Genomic DNA, 16634 nt, shown 5'->3' on the forward strand with positions numbered 1-16634 from the left:
TCTCAGGCAGGGGTCCTGCCGCTCCTGGGCCCTCCCCCACGGGAGCCCAGAGGCCTTATACAGTTTCCTCTTGGGCCAGGGATGTGGGCAGGGGTGGGCAGTGTTGGTGGTCTCTTCAGCTCTGCAGCCTCAGGAGTGCCCACCTGACCAGGCGGTTGGGTCTCTCTCTCACGGGGTCTGGGAGCAGAGACAGGACTTTTCTTACTGTAACACTAATATGCATTTGTTTTTCACATGATATCATCAGAATCATCAGTCACCCTAGCTTTACCTCACTATGTAGTACATTTACTTCCTCCACTATCCTTGTTGAAAGGTTTATTAGTTGCAGGTTAAGCATAGTTCATCTACCACTGACTCCAGAGTTTGGCAAGAGAGGATCTTCTTTCTTACTTACTGGTGAAGAGGAGTCTGTGCTCATTTCCCCAGAGCTGGCTCAATCCTCTTAATCACCCTGCAATGACAGTCTTCCTTTGACCAAGTGATATAGGTGTGCCATGTGTCTCCAGTGTCTTCATTTTTCAAAACTTATGGGCCTCGCATAGTCTCCCTTATACTTCCATGGTATTGCTGACCAGACAGAGTGAATAGCCTGATTCTCTGGGGCTCTCTCTCTATATGCTCTTCAGAGTTCGGTCTCATCTAATCAAATGTCTCATGGGTTAGGGACCACTCCTCAGTGCTAACAGCATGAGAATCTCTACTGAGCTTCTGGGATCAGTCCATAACCTAACCAGAATGCCTCAGAAGGATGCTTCACTCAAGCTTGGCCTCTCTTTTTCACAGAGGGCAGCTGTGTTCGGACAATTATCATTTGGTTGCCAAGGATACCTCTTGGCAAATTATGTTTATCACTCACAGTGACATGTCTGAATCCTCACAGGAAATGGTGTTTTAGAGACTATAATATTATGAAGACATGCTATTTTAGTTATATTGTTATTTTGAAATGACTATTTTATACTTTAAAACGGTATCCTCATGACTTAGAATTTATTGCATTGTGAAATAGATTCAGGTTGAAGAGGCTTCTGATTTGTGTAGCAGCATTTAGTATCTAATTTGAAACCCTTCAGAATACTGTTTACTTCTATCAGAGGAATAGTAATTTCATCCTAATGCCATAGAAGTCAATAAAGGTCACCACAAGTTGACAAAAGGCTACCTCTGTACTCTCATTGGGAGGAGTCTTGTGAAATCCCCATTTATCGGAGCTTAATGCCTCATATCCAAGTACACCAACTCAGCTAACTGTTTGGGTCTTTTTTTCATAAATGAGAAGACATGTATTCCTATGGCAAATGCAAGCTAGGATAGGGATACAAAAGCTGTATCCTCTTTTAGTCCAATAAAAATAAAGGATGTGAGTGAATTCCGAGTACTTAGAATCTAGCTCTAGTCTCTTCACTAGTTGTCTCTCTCTTCCTTTCAGTATCCTAGCACTCTCCAGTTTTTTAATCTGAGTGTCATAAATTCTCTGTGGGTGTATATTTTCAAGAGTCAAACTCAATGCCATACTACCACAAATGCTGCCAGAGTTATCAGTAGGAAACTTGTTTTACCACCTATTACAATTACACTGTTTCTCTCAGAGTATTTTGAACTTAACTTTAAGAATCCCTGACTCGAGGCTGAAGGAAGTCCCATTCTGAGCCTGCGCCACATGTGGCCCATACATATACAGCCACCAAACTAGACAAGATGGATGAATCAAAGAAGTGCAAACTGACAGGAACCGGATGCAGATATCTCCTGAGAGACACAGCCAGAATACAGCAAATACATAGGCGAATGGCAGCAGCAAACCACTGAACTGAGAACGGGAGCCACGTTGAAGGATTCAGAGAAAGGACTGGAAGAGCTTGAAGAGGCTTGAGACCCCATATGAACAACAATGCCAAGCAACCAGAGCTTCCAGGGACTAAGCCACTACCCAAAGACTATACATGGACTGACCCTGGACTCTAACCTCATAGGTAGCAATGAATATCCTAGTAAGAGCACCAGTGGAAAGGGAAGCCCTTGGTTCTGTCAAGACTGAACCCCCAGTGAACGTGATTGTTGGGGGGATGTTGTTGTAAAAATATAATAATAATAATAATAATAATAATAATAATAATAATAATAATAAGTAACGGTGTCTTTTACTCGGCTAGGTCCGCACCGCGGTGTCCCAAGATATCTGCTAGATAGCTTGGCGGAAACACAGCCCAGCCGCACACTTTCCTACACTCAAACCCTCACATAAAAGAACACACAGCAAGTAATCTTAGATCCAATTGGTAAGATATAATTGCCCACTTAAACATACAAAGCCCGGTACTATCCATCCATTGAGAACGTTAATAACAACCTGTAAATACACAGAGCAGAATCTTTTTTTTTTTTTTTTTTTTTTTTTTTTTATTTTATTTTTTTTTTATTAACTTGAGTATTTCTTATATACATTTCGAGTGTTATTCCCTTTCCCGGTTTCCGGGCAAACATCCCCCTCCCCCCTCCCCTTCCTTATGGGTGTTCCCCTCCCAACCCTCCCCCCATTGCCGCCCTCCCCCCATAGACTAGTTCACTGTGGGTTCAGTCTTAGCAGGACCCAGGGCTTCCCCTTCCACTGGTGCACAGAGCAGAATCTTAACATCACCTGCTATCTTGTCCTGCCACGGCTTCTCCGCTCCTGCCCTCCGCCCTGTCTCCTCCTCTCTCTCCTAGTCTCCTCGTCTTCCTTCAAACTTCTCCCGCCCATCCTTCCTTCTCCTCCAATGACAGGCCTCCTTCTATCCTGTACCTGCCTCACCTGTGACATCATCTACAGGGAGAGGGCGGTAATGGGGGGAAGGATGGTGAGAGGAACTCCCATGTAGAAGGGGAGGGGAAGGGGTTAGGGGGATGTTGGCCTGGAAACCTGGAAAGGGAATAACAATTGAAATGTAAATAAGAAATACCCAAGTTAATAAAGATGGAAGAAAAAAATAAAAAAAAATAAATGAAAAATAAAGTGCCTACAATTCCTTCATTTAAAAAAAAAAAAAAAGAATCCCTGACTCGGCAAATGATGACATATAGATGTTGATACAAGTAACCATACTGATTAATTGTGTAAAAACACTCAAAGCCTCCTGAGTCTGAGATGTGACTGTGTGTTCCTCCAGTGTCCCCTGCTGGGTTTCACCCTGGCATATTTCTGAGAGCCCTAGCAATAATCAGTCTGTCCTCTAAAAGTAGGGAGAGATTCTGTTCAGACTTGTCTTTGCCAGTAAGCACAAAGAACACCTGAGCGTACTGTAGACTCCTCAATATCTAGAAAGAGTGTTTAAAGGTTGTATGAATTTAGCAAAAGATCATAACCCATGTATACTGCTGATGAATGGTGTTTGGATTCTGAGAAGACAGAGCATCACATCTGCCATGGTAAACTCTTTGTGCATCACAGCCTTTGGCCAGCCACAGGTCATCAAACATAGCATGCCTATTACATTTCTCAATAGAATTTCTGCAGGTTTTTGACCAGTTTGATTCCCAGTTAACTTTTGAATACCTGGTAATGCTTGTGATTTTACAATATATGCATGGACACAGTAATTATTACCTTGTTTCCTGTGCAGAACTTTCTGTATTGGTTAGGAAGTCAACACTGCACTTAGTTTCATGTATCCTGGGTGCTCTTTTTATTTAGGAAGATGTTGAGATCAGGTTTTCTCCTGCTCTAAGTCACTCCATACTCTGTAAAAGAATGTTCTTTCAGACTTTGCTGTTCCTCATGGTGTTTCCTTACAGAAGCAGCTTTTCACTTTTTTTGACAGTGGATAATGTTTGTGTGCCTGGGTTAATTTTGCTAGAAAAAAGAGGGTATATAATTGGTTTGTTTGCAAATATAGTTAACAGGAATTTACCCTTTTGAAAGCCATTACCTTAGAAGAGAGGGTCTTGCATCCTTGGGAGCCAAATCAGGCCTTGATGGGTAAGAACAGTACACAGGGAGAATGTCATGCTTGAGACATCATGATGAGGTAGAGACTCTTCCTTTTAAAAACAAGGGAGGAGCTTCACTATAAGGAATACTTCAGTAAAAGAATGATGGGCACAACAGACAGTATGAATCCTGGGTAAGATAATACCTGGTACATGTGTCATAGTTCAAACCTTTTCTCACCTAAAGAGTCTTAACTAATAACATTTCAGATCAATATAAAAATTTAGTTCAGGGCTATAGAGATGGATCAGTGGTTATACTGTATACTGCTCTTGTAGAGAACCCAAGTTTGATTCTATTCCACTCACCTACCTGCTTGTCTCTTTACCAATTCTATAGAGTTTTTATCACTATTGCTCTGTAATACTGCTTGAGATCAGGGATGGTGATTCCCCCAGAAGTTCTTTTATTGTTGAGTTTAGTTTTTGCTCTCCTGGCATTTTGCTATTCCAAATGAATTTTCAAATAGCTCTTTCTAACTCTATGAAGAATTGAGTTGGAATTTTGATGGGGATTGCATTTAATCTGTAGGTTGCTTTTGGCAAACTGGCCATTTTTACTGTATTAATCCTACCAATGAGCATGGGGGATCTTTCCATCTTTTGAGATCTTCCTCAATTTCTTTCTTCAGAGGTGTGAAGTTCTTATCATACAGATCTTTCACTTGGCTGGTTAGATTCACTCCGGATGTATTTATATCATGAAAGGTTTCATTTCCTTAATTTTTGTTGTCAGAGGTGGAATTTTGCTTGTCTCTCTTCTGTTGGTTTCATTACAAGGAGATTACTTTCTTGATTTTTCTAGGGTGTGGTCTTCCTCCTTGTGTTGGATTTTCCATCTATTATCCTTTGTAAGGCTGAATTTGTGGAAAGATATTGTGTACATTTTGTTTTGTCATGGAATATCTTGTTTCTCCATCTATGTTGAGAGTTTTGCTTGATATAGTAGACTGACATGTTATTAATGTTCTCTTAGTGTCTGTATGATATCTGCCCAGGATCTTACGGCTCTCTCTTGTGAAAAGTATGGTATAATTCTGATAGTTCTGCCTTTATATGTTACTTAGCCCTTTTCCCTTTCTGTTTTTAATAATCTTTCTTTGTTTTGTGTGTTTGGTGTTTGGACTATTATATTATGGAGGCATTTCTCTTCTGGTCGAATATACTTGCAGTTCTGTAGGCTTCTTTTATATTTATGGTTATCTATTTTTTTTAGGTTAGAGGTTTTCTTCTATATTTTGTTGAAGATATTTACTGGACCTTTAAGTTGGGAGTCTTCAGTCTCTTCTGTATGTATTATTCTTACATTTGATCTTCTCTTTGTGCCCTGGATTTCCTGGATGTTTGGGGCTAGGAGCTTTTGGCATTGTACATTTTGTTTGACTGTTACGTCAATGATTTTTATAGTATCTTCTGCCCCTGATATTCTCTCTTTTATCTCTTGTATTCTGTTGGTGATACTTGCATCTATAACTCCTGATCTGTTTCCTCAGTTTTCTCTCTCCAGGGGTGTCTCCTTTTGTGCTTTCTTTAATGTTTCTATTCCCATTTTAAAATCCAGAATGGTTTTGTTTAATTTCTTCACCTGTTTGTCTTTTCCTGTAATTCTTTTAGAGATATTTGTGCTTTCTCTTTAAGGTCTTCTACTTGTTTACCTGTGTTGTCCTATATTTCTTTAAATGTTGTCCTGTATTTCTTTTATGTCCTTAATATACTCTATCATCATCATGAGATGTGATTTTACGTCCACATCTTGCTTTTCTTGTGTGTTTGAATATCCAGTATTTACTTTGGTGGGAGAACTGGGCTCTGATGATGCCAAGTAGTCTTGGTTTCTGTTGCTTAGGTTCCTGTCTTGCATCTTGCCATCAGGTTGTCTCTAGTATTAGCTTGTCTTGCTGTCTCTGACAGTGGCTTGACCCTCCTGTAAGCCTGTGTGTCAGCACTCCTGTAGACCAGTTTTCTTTCAACTGTATTTGGGAACAGAGAGCCGTGGGACCCGGTCAACTGCAGGTGCAGGTAGATACTGGAAAGGTCCTGTCCCAGACTGCTCCTGGGTTTGTGTGTCTTGAAACTTTCAGGCGGTTCACTTAAAGCAGAAGAGTTGATCTTACCTATGGTCTCTGATGTTTCAGTTCTCCTGGCACCTGGCTTTCAGCTCTGGGCATAGGAAGAAACCAGAAGGGTCCTGTCCCTTACTATTCCTAGGTTCTTGTGCTCAGAGTGTGCAGAGGGCAGTAGGAAGGTTACTCTTGGTCCAGGAATGTGAGCAGAATTGGCAGTCTTCCCTGAGCACTCAGGATTGTCTGCACTTCTGATAGTCTGTCTCTCTGCTCCATGGGTATATTTGGGTATAGAGAGCTTTCGAACTGGTTCTACTCTGGGCCCAGGTTGTCTTCTTTCTTCTTGAGCTTTATATGATCTGTGGATTTTTTTCTTAGGTGTTTGAAGCTTTTGGGCTAATACCTACTTACCACTGAATACATGTCATGTGTGTTCTTTTGTGACTGGGTTACCTCCCTCAGGATGATATTTTCTAGTTCCATCCAACTGCCTAAGAAGTTCATGTAGTCATTGTTTTTAATAGCCAAGTAATATTCAGTTGTGTAAATGTATCACATTTTCTGTATCCATTCCTCTGTTGAAGGACATCTGTGTTCTTTCCAGCTGCTGGCTATTATAAATAAAGCTGCTATGAACATAGTAGAGTATGTGTTCTTATTATATGTGGAGCATCTTTTGGGTTTATGCCCAGGAGTGGTATAGGTGCAGTGCAGGAAGTGCAAAGTCCAATTTTCTGAGGAACCTCCAGACTGATTTCCAGAGTGGTTGTACCAGCTTGCAATCCCACCAACAACGGAGGAGTGTTTGCTTCCTCTACATCCTCACCAGCATCTGCTGTCATTTTATCTTAGCCATTCTGACTGGTGTGAGGTGGAATCTCTGTGTTGTTTTGATTTGTATTTCCCTGATGACTAAGGATATCGAATATTTCTTTAGGTGCTCCTCAGCCATTTGATATTTCTCAGTTCAAAGTTCTTTGATTATCTCCGTACCCCATTTCTAAATAGATTATTTCATTTTCTGGAGGCTGACTTCTTGAGTTCTTTGTATATACTTGATATTAGCCCTGTATCAGATGTAGGGTTGGCTAAGATCTTTTCCCAATCTGTTGGTTGCTGTATTGTCTTATTTACAGTGTCCTTTGCCTTACAGAAGCTTTGCAATTTTATGAGGTCCTATTTGTCAATTCTTGATCTTAGAGCATTAGCAATTGATGTTCCCTTCAGGAACATTTCTCCTGTGCCTATGTGTTTGAGGCTCTTCCCCACTTTTTCTTCTATTAGTTTAAGAGTATCTGGTTTTAGTGGAAGTCTTCAATCTGCATGAACTTTGCTTTGTACATAAAGATAAGAATGGGTTGATTTGCATTCTTCTAAATGCCGAGCTGCAGTTGAATCAGCACCATTTGTTGAAAATGTTGTCATTTTTCCATTGGATAGTTTTAGCCCCTTTTTAAGAGATCAAGTGACCATAGGTGTGTGGGTTCATTTCTGGGACTTTAGTTCTATTCCTTTGATCTACCTGCCTGTTCTTGTACCAATACCACACAGTTTTTTAATTACTATTTCTCTGCAATTCCACTTGAGGTTGCAGATGGTGATTCTCCAGAAGTTCTTTTATTGTTGGGGATATTATTCACTATCCTTGGATTTTTGTTATTCTAAATGAATTTGCAAATTGCTGTTTCTAACTCTATGAGGAATTGAGTTGGAATTTTGATGAGGATTGCCTTGATCCTATAGATTGTTTTTGGTAAAATGGCCATCTTTACTATATTAGTCCTGCCAATCCATGAGCATGGAAGACCTTTCCATCTTCTGTGATCTTCCTCAATTTCTTTCTTCAGAGACTTGAAGTTCTTGTCATACAGATCTTTCGCTTGCTTGGTTAAAGTCACACCGAGTTATTTTATATTGTCTGTGGCTATTGTGAAGAGTGTCTTTCAGATATCCAGTATTTGCTGTGGGAAAACTGTGTTCTGATTATTCCAAGTAGTCTTGATTCCTGTTGCTCAGGTTCTTGTGCTTTCCTCACTCCATCTGGTATCTCTGATATTAGTTGGTCTGGTTGGAGCTTGTCCTTCTTGTTACCCTATGAGCCTGTGGGCCTGTGACCCTGTGATCTTAGGAGTGAGAGCATTCCTGGGAGAACTCTCTGGACATGTTGGTACTGATGGGGACTGGAAGGGTCTTGTTGCAGGTCACCCTGTGGCTCCCATGTCCTGTGCACTCTCCGCAGTTGTGTCCTTTAACAGTCAGTTAGGGAAAGTGGAATCCTATCTGTGGACTTAGGAGTAAGAATGTTCTTGGCAGACCAACTCTCTGCAGGCAGGTTTTGGGCCTTAGGGCTACAGGATAGCCAAGCGCTGGGTGCGGATGGAGTGAGAACAATCTTTTAGAGGTATGCTCAGAGTTGAGCATATTCTGTCAGTCTGAGAACACAAACCACTATAAAGCTTCTGAAGTCGTAGTTCATAGGGTAGAGTGAGGAGATAGAGAATAGTCTAATAGAAAACAGCATCCCCAGTCACTGCCTGGAGGAGGCCAACAAGAATTCCTTCATGTTCTCTATATTCCTTCCTGACTCTAGATTCCTGTTGTGTGCTACTGCCTTAAGATACCAGAGTGATGGAGTGCTACCTGAGAGGTGTTAGATAAAATAAATCCTGTCCCCTAAGTTGTTTTTGGTCATTTTTTAAACCACAATAGAGAAGCAAACTAGCCAACAAGTGACAGGAATGTTTGGGAGTTGTAGAAATTGACCCGAGTTATGTAACATGCTTGTGAGTATGAAAGGGCAACTGTTGAAATCAGGAAGCTGTTTGGAGAGTGTTTAATATCTGGCTGTATCAGCTGATATTTCCATTGATGATGGAGAGTCATGGGGAAGTGAAAAGCAGACAAAAGATGTGACTACAGCTGGTTTAAGGAGCTTCAGCTGAGATTTATCACCTGTTTTGTTGGCATATTTTCTCATATTGAGTATTTTCTTGAAAGAATTAACTACCATATAATGAGCCAAGAGGTTTAATTAATGTGGATATGTCTTCTGTGGGTTTATATAGCTCTAATAATCAAAACTGAATAGAATGGATATTTATCCTGCATACATTTTTCAGCCCTAGGAAAGATGTTTTGCAATTTTGTTTGCCATGTGATTAATCTTCACATTAATTCTCAAGACAACAATCACATAATTATGATTCAACCTGATGAAATTAATTTTAATCTGATCCCCAATGCCTAGTCAAGGTCTACACAGATGCCCACCCACAGAAAGAAATCTCACCCCCAATTTTTGAGATTCTTTTTACAAGAAAACTTACTTAGAATGTTTCCCTAAAGGAATATATATTTCAATGCTGTAATAAGTATTATAATACATTGTAAGTCATAGATTACAGAAATTAAATAATACTAGGGTATTATCATCTTTACAGAAAGATATTTTTATTTTAGCAGTAATTAGACAGTTTTATAGGAATGCATTATCTTTAATAAACAAAAGTTAGATTGACTGAAAATTTCATAAAAATTTTACTCTAAGACTCTAAAGTTACACATGAAAATAGTTCCATTACTTGTGGGTGTATAAATGATAATCTTTTAATCTTGAAATTATAAGCTCAAATATTCCCCTGTAGTTTTGATTGGTTATTATTTATGAAATTGTGTTTTCAGCCTTTTTTTTTTTTAGTGAATGAATTATTTTATTTTTAAAGAGAAGAACGAATGCTTCCTTTCCCCAGAATAATTTACATTTTTAGGGCTTTAACATGCATTTAAATTTAAAACAATATTTTTTCATCATAACAATCGTGTTATAAATTTTAAAGTAATATATAAAAATAATAGAAAACTTTTTTTAATTTTTTTTATTAACTTGAGTATTTCTTATTTACATTTCGAGTGTTATTCCCTTTCCCAGTTTCCGGGCCAACATCCCTCTAACCCCTCCCCCTCCCCTTTTTTATGGGTGTTCCCCTCCCAATCCTCCCCCCATTGCCGCCCTCCCCCCAACAATCACGTTCACTGGGGGTTCAGTCTTAGCACGACCAAGGGCTTCCCCTTCCACTGGTGATCTTACTAGGACATTCATTGCTACCTGTGAGGTCAGAGTCCAGCGTCAGTCCATGTATAGTCTTTAGGTAGTGGCTTAGTCCCTGGAAGCTCTGGTTGCTTGGCATTGTTGTACATATGGGGTCTCAAGCCCCTTCAAGCTCTTCCAGTTCTTTCTCTGATTCCTTCAACGGGGGTCCTATTCTCAGTTCAGTGGTTTGCTGCTGGGATTCGCTTCTGTATTTGCTGTATTCTGGCTGTGTCTCTCAGGAGCGATCTACATCCGGCTCCTGTCGGCCTGCACTTCTTTGCTTCATCCATCTTGTCTAATTGGATGGCTGTATATGTATGGGCCACATGTGGGATAGGCTCTGAATGGGTGTTCCTTCTGTAGTTTTGGTTGGTTATTATTTATAGAAATTGTATTTTTAGCCTCTTCTATCAAACATCTATCAGTTCCTTTATCCATCTATTTATCTATGGATCTATCTATCAATGGATCTATCTATGTATGTATCTATGTATGTATCTATGTATGTATCTATGTATGTATCTATGTATCTATGTATCTATCTATGTATCTATCTATGTATCTATCTATCTATCTATCTATCTATCTATCTACCTACCTATCTACCATCTATAATCTATCTATATCTATATGGCATTCTTCTAGAATAGGTCATTGAAAACATTTTATAACATTCTACAGTATGATTAGATCCTACTTTACTCTGCAAAATTTCCCGCCAAATATCCCTGACCTTTTTTCCTCCATACTTTCATTTTCCTTGTTCTGGGTAATGGTTAGTGAACTTTGAAATCAAGATCTTTTCTAGAGAAGAGACTTAAGTGCTATGCTGTCATCTTAATTCCACTTGTTTTTCTTTCTTAGAATAATGTTTTAAAACTGACATTTTCCTAGTTATAGAAAAAATGGGACACGTAGGATTTCCTAGAACATCCCAGAGCAGACAGTATCCCTTTGAGAAGTTTTTCTTTTCCGATAACCTATTAAAGAAGAAAATAAATTCTAAAAATATCTTCTTGAGCTTTTTCTTATTATTTTAGATATTAATATCTGTTATATCTTCTACTCAAAAATCACTATAAAATGTTCTAATGAAATTGTATTCAATTTCAATGATGTCATATTATCATCCTTGCCATTTGGCATTTAATAGAATAAGAATTTATTTACCATGCTAAGATTATTTTATAAAGGACCAAAATCCCAAAATTATCCCTGAGCATTAGTAGCTGCTTAAAAACGACATTAAGAGAAAATTTATCTAGGTCATTATCCATCTTTGCATGTCCCTTGGAGCTCACAGTTCTCCTCATCCAGAACAGTAGACACTGTGTTGTTGTTAAGCTCACTACTCACAGAGGTTGAGGTCATTTGGATGCTCCTGTCAACAGCGAGTACTCTTCCACCAACAGTTTCATCAGTGTTCCTCTTTGGCCTCAGCAAGATAATGAAACACTTGGGAAGAAATAGACAGCCTTACAAACCATAGCTGGATGCCAAAATGGCAAATATTTCCACAGCCACTTTGAATTTCCCTTTGGTGCTCAAGTAAGCAGGGACAAAAGAGATCCAGACAATGAAAAAGACAAGCATCCCAAAAGTGATACATTTCCCTTCGTAATAGTTATCTGGCAGCTTGCGAGCCACAAAGGTTGTAAGGAAACACAGCAGAGCCAGAAGGATATCAAAGGCAAATATAGAGCAAAGAAACTCTATAGAACCTTCATTACATTCAAAGATGATCTTTACATTCTGAGGTTCAATGTTCTTGACCATCTTTGGAGGCTTCAACATCAAGTAAGCTGTGCATACACCAATCTCCCCTACAATACACATCAGCACAATGAGTTTACGAAAAATAGGATGCATAGATATAAGCCGGGTTTTGGATTTTGAAATTCTATAGGCAAAAAAGAGTGAAATAGTCTTTCCAAGAATGGAAGACAGACAAAGGCAAAATCCCAGTGCCAGAGTGACCTGGCGGGCCACACAGGTCCAATTGCATGGCTTGCCTATGAACAGCATGGATGAGAGCACCGTGATAACCAGAGACATCTGAATGAGGAAGCTCAGCTCCTGGTCATTGGCTTTTGCCAATGGAGTATGCCTATGGGTTATATAGATAACAGTGACAGCCAAGACCACAAGTGCTCCAAATATTGAAAGGATGACAAGTGCATAGCCCAGAGCCTCCTCATAAGTGAGGAATTCCACAAGTTTTGGCACACACTTGTTCTTCTGTGGATTGGACCAGTTATCTTCACCACACGGGTCACAGAGTCTTTGGCCTATTAACAAAAGAATAAAAAGTAGATAATTGATGATTAGCTTCAATAAATTTGTCATATTTAACAGTGAACAGTCTGGTGCAGTTAGAGACCTGAATAAGGTTTACTGGAAATCTAATATACAATTTATATAATATCTTAAATTTACAATTATAAACGTGACCTTGGTGCAGATGCTGTGACAGATTGTGAGTTGTTTTCAATATCAGGAAGTGATCACATCTCAAATTGAGCTGTTCATATTTGTTTTTTCCATTGGTAAGCTCCTTTCTTTCTCCTGAGTATATTGAATAAAGATGCCTCTGTCTTCATCAACTCGAGAATAGCCACGTAATGAGAAACACTTCCTCTAATATGAAACAATCGAAACAACTAGCACGCAACAGGTTAAAATCCTATCATTTTCATTCCGTCATGTATTATTCCCTAATGGATGAGTATTATGTACTTGTCTACTGAAAAGTGCCCAACATTAAATGCTTCATCATTGAGTACTGAGGATGATGATGGAAAGGAAATCAGAACCACCAATCCTGGTCCCTGAGCTTCAAAAGGGTAATTCTCAAGGGAGGCTCTAAAAGCAAGTATTGTTGAACAAGGAAAAGTTAGCTGAGGTGAGATTATGACAGATGATAGAATGGGTCAATTCAGTGTTAATTTAAAGTTTAGAAGAAAACAAACATTTGCTTTAAACACCTCTGGTTTGTACAGTTCTGGATGGAATTCTTTGTGGAGTGTGTGGGACCTTTAGCAAGGGAATTGTGCAAGGCTCAGGGTACTTTATTCCATCCAGTCTGTTTTATCATTTTACATGATTACTCTTAGGGGTTATATGACAAAAGACAAGTGAATTTTAGTTTCTTCACCAAAAAATAAATACACATATAAAGAAATTTGCTCTAACATATTTCTAGAGATGAAACCTCTCTATGTCCCCTCCTCTGAGAAGCAACTGAGCTCCTTGTTACATCAGTCCAAGTCTCAATCAATCACTGTGCAATGCACGTGCCTTCAGTGCTTAGTACCTTAGGACAATTTGAAGACTTTTCTCTAACTACTGCTAGTGTTCAGTCTAGTTCAAAAATAAATACTTACAAGATTTTATGACTTTAGTCATATTTCATATCTTATATTTTTTGGTGTTTCCTTATGTACATGTTTGTAAGTCTTTTCCAACTGTAATAGTGAAAACAATATTATCCTTCATTCATGCTGCACAGAATATTTTGTAATTTAATAAATGTTAATTATATTGCCATATATTTCTTATATATTTTATAAAAATGATTTCAGGATTTCTTTTTCAGGATATGTTTAATCTAATTGCATTACTATTCATGGAAAAGTGACCATCTCTACCTGGTTTCTCTGACACATATCCATCCTCACACGGGATGCAATCAAAGCAGCATAGGGGTTGTCCTGGGCGATTTTTCCTCCGGGTCCCTGGAGAACACACTTTTGTGCAGAATGATTCTGGAAGCTAGAGGAGACATAGAAGGGGACATAACAAGACCTTGAAACAGTTACACCTTTGAAATGGAGAACATTTGATTTGCATATCCATGGAGACATGTGTCCCGTTTATAAAGACGATGAACCCAGGATACTAAGCAAACATAGCATAGAAAGCACGATAATAAGGAGACCCTCATATGGAGAACTTCATCTAAAGGAGAGTCTTGTGTTTGACTCTGGAAATGTCAAACAATCTCTAATGACAGTTCTTCATCACCTTGGTGATCAAGGCCAAACTACTATCACATCTGTTACCTTAGATGTGTCAGCTTTCTAAGACTGTTTATGGTTTGATGAGAGCTGTGACATCATAACTCTCTTCAGCTCCCGAAGGATATTTTCTTCCATACCTGCATCCCAAAATATTTTTTATTGTATTTAGACATCTATTCTCAGTGGTTGGCAGAAAATGAAAAAATGAATGAACTGTTCAATGTGAACTATTAATGTAAACAATTAATGTAGAGCAAGCTTAGCTTGGCATGTTTGTTGCTCACTACATATAGAAATTTCAATAGCAAGTACAGGCCTTTTTTGTTTTATACTCTACATGGATGTGCACCTGAAATTCAGAATAAATTAGGCACTTACATATTAATCTAGGGAGATAAATATTTACAAGCAGATAAAATAGGTTTTGTGACCAATGCTTAGTGATACCTTATACAAACTATTAAGATCTCAGCTCAGAAAACGAAACCAAAGAATCTCAATCCAAAAGCAAAATAAAAACCTAGAACAGTGAAGCTTACAACACAATAAACTGTTTAAGACATAATACACATTTTTGTGCTATTTAGGAATTTTAAATTTGTGTGAATTCCATTTAAAGCACCTTCCTTATATGAATATAACGTCAATTTAGGCCTCTCCTGAATTCCATAGTCTGAAACCAATGATAGAAAAAGACTCTTCCTCTAGCTGAGGCTATGCAGGTATTAGAAACCTCAGGAACCAGAGGTCCAGGGAATCCCATAAACTAAACCAGTATTCAGAATTCCTAAGACCATGCCATTTTCCAGAACCCCAGATGCAACGGGAACCAAAACCACAAAATCCAGAAGTTACGTAGGTCCCAAGTACCCCAGTGGAGAGATGCCACTAGAGCTAAGGACTCTCTGATAACCACAAACACAGGCTCTTCAAGGCCGAAGATTACAGAAGTAACAAAGCAAGGGGAAATCATCCTCCCACCAAGATAAAGCCAAAATTAGCACTTAACCCTACGCAATCCCCAAACCCATATGACTATATGTCAGTGTAAGTAACAAACAAAAGCACCCAGGGCATTATGGTATAACCAGAGCCCATCTATTCTTCTCCCGCAAACTCTAGGTATTAGTAACACAGCTGAAGCTCAAGGAAAATACCTTATGAAGATGATACAACGTCTTAAATAGGAAACAAACAAATCCCTTAGGGAAACCCAGGAAAAGAGAAAACTCTTTTGGGCTACAAGAAACTCAACCATTAGGCAATAGCATATATAGGCTAGACCTAGAACCCCTTCACATATATGAAAGATGTGTAGGTTGTTCTTTATGCAGGTCCACCAAGACTGGAGTATGGGATTTCCCTGACTCTGTTGATTGCCTCTGGATTCTATTCCCCTAACTGGGCTGTCTTATCTGGCTTCAGTGAGTGAGGATGTGCATAGTTCTGTAGAAACTTGATGTAGATGTTGGTTTGTACTTAGTTACCTCTTTTCAAAAGAGAAAGGAACGGGGGATAATGGGAGTGTTTAAAGGAAGGGGTGAATAAGAGATGAGGACATGCTATGAATTGGATGTAAAGTGAATGAATAAATAAATGAATAAATAAATATGTACATAAGTGAATAAATCAAAAGAAATCTAGAAAAACACAACCAAGTATGAGAAATGAATGAATATGACCTCAATATAGAAATGTTTTTGCACAGAATCCTATGTGAGTTTCAAAGAGCTAATGTTTACTCCTGAAATTGTTTCCCAAAACAAAAAATAGAAGCCACAATCACCCTGATACCAAAAAACAAAGAAAGCTTCAACGAAGAAATACACATCAATATTCCTCATGTACACATGCCAAAATATGTATTAAAATATTTGCAAACCAAATTTAAGAGTATGTCAAATATATCCTTCAACATGATCAAGTAGGTTTTATCCCAGGGACGGAGGTATGTTTTAACATGTGAAAATCTTTTAATGTAAACCACCATGTAAACAAACAAAAGGAAAAACAACACAATCATTTCATTAGATGCTGAAGACGCCTTTGAAAGTGTCCAACACACATTCGTGATAAAAGTCTTGGAGAGATCCAGGATACAGGGACATACCTCCAGGAAACTGATACCTAGCCTCAAATTAAATGGAAAATTCTCAAAACAATTCTTCTAAAATGAGGCGCCAGACAAGACTGCACAGTCTGCCCATGTGTATTTAATGTCGTAGTCAAAGTTCTACCCTAAGCAATACTAGAACTAAAAGAGATCAATGGAACACAAGTTCAAAAGAAGTCAAAATATTCTTTTTTGGAGATGATGTGATAGTATATTTAAGTAACTCGAAAAATTCTCCCAGAGAACTCCTAAGGCTGATAAACAGCTTGTCCAAAATGTCTGGATAGAAGGCTAACTTAAAAACAAAATCAGTAACCTTCCTGTATACAAAAGACAAAGGGCTGAAGAAGAAATCAGGAAAAAATACCCTTTATAGTAGC

At 38.6% G+C, this 16634-nt stretch overlaps 1 protein-coding gene across 1 annotated transcript in view; it reads right to left on the reverse strand.

The window, feature by feature from the left end:
• Window positions 1–11391: 11391 nt before the first annotated feature.
• LOC120100835 (vomeronasal type-2 receptor 1-like) overlaps window positions 11392–16634 on the reverse strand; it is a 31491-nt gene continuing 26248 nt past the window's right edge. The window contains 2 exon segments of the mRNA XM_039103698.2: window positions 11392–12410; window positions 13770–13893. Coding sequence (XP_038959626.1) covers window positions 11392–12410; window positions 13770–13893 — 1143 coding nt within the window.

The sequence above is a fragment of the Rattus norvegicus genome, chromosome 2, assembly GCF_036323735.1.
Source record: "Rattus norvegicus strain BN/NHsdMcwi chromosome 2, GRCr8, whole genome shotgun sequence".
NCBI classification, from domain to species: Eukaryota; Metazoa; Chordata; class Mammalia; order Rodentia; family Muridae; genus Rattus; species Rattus norvegicus.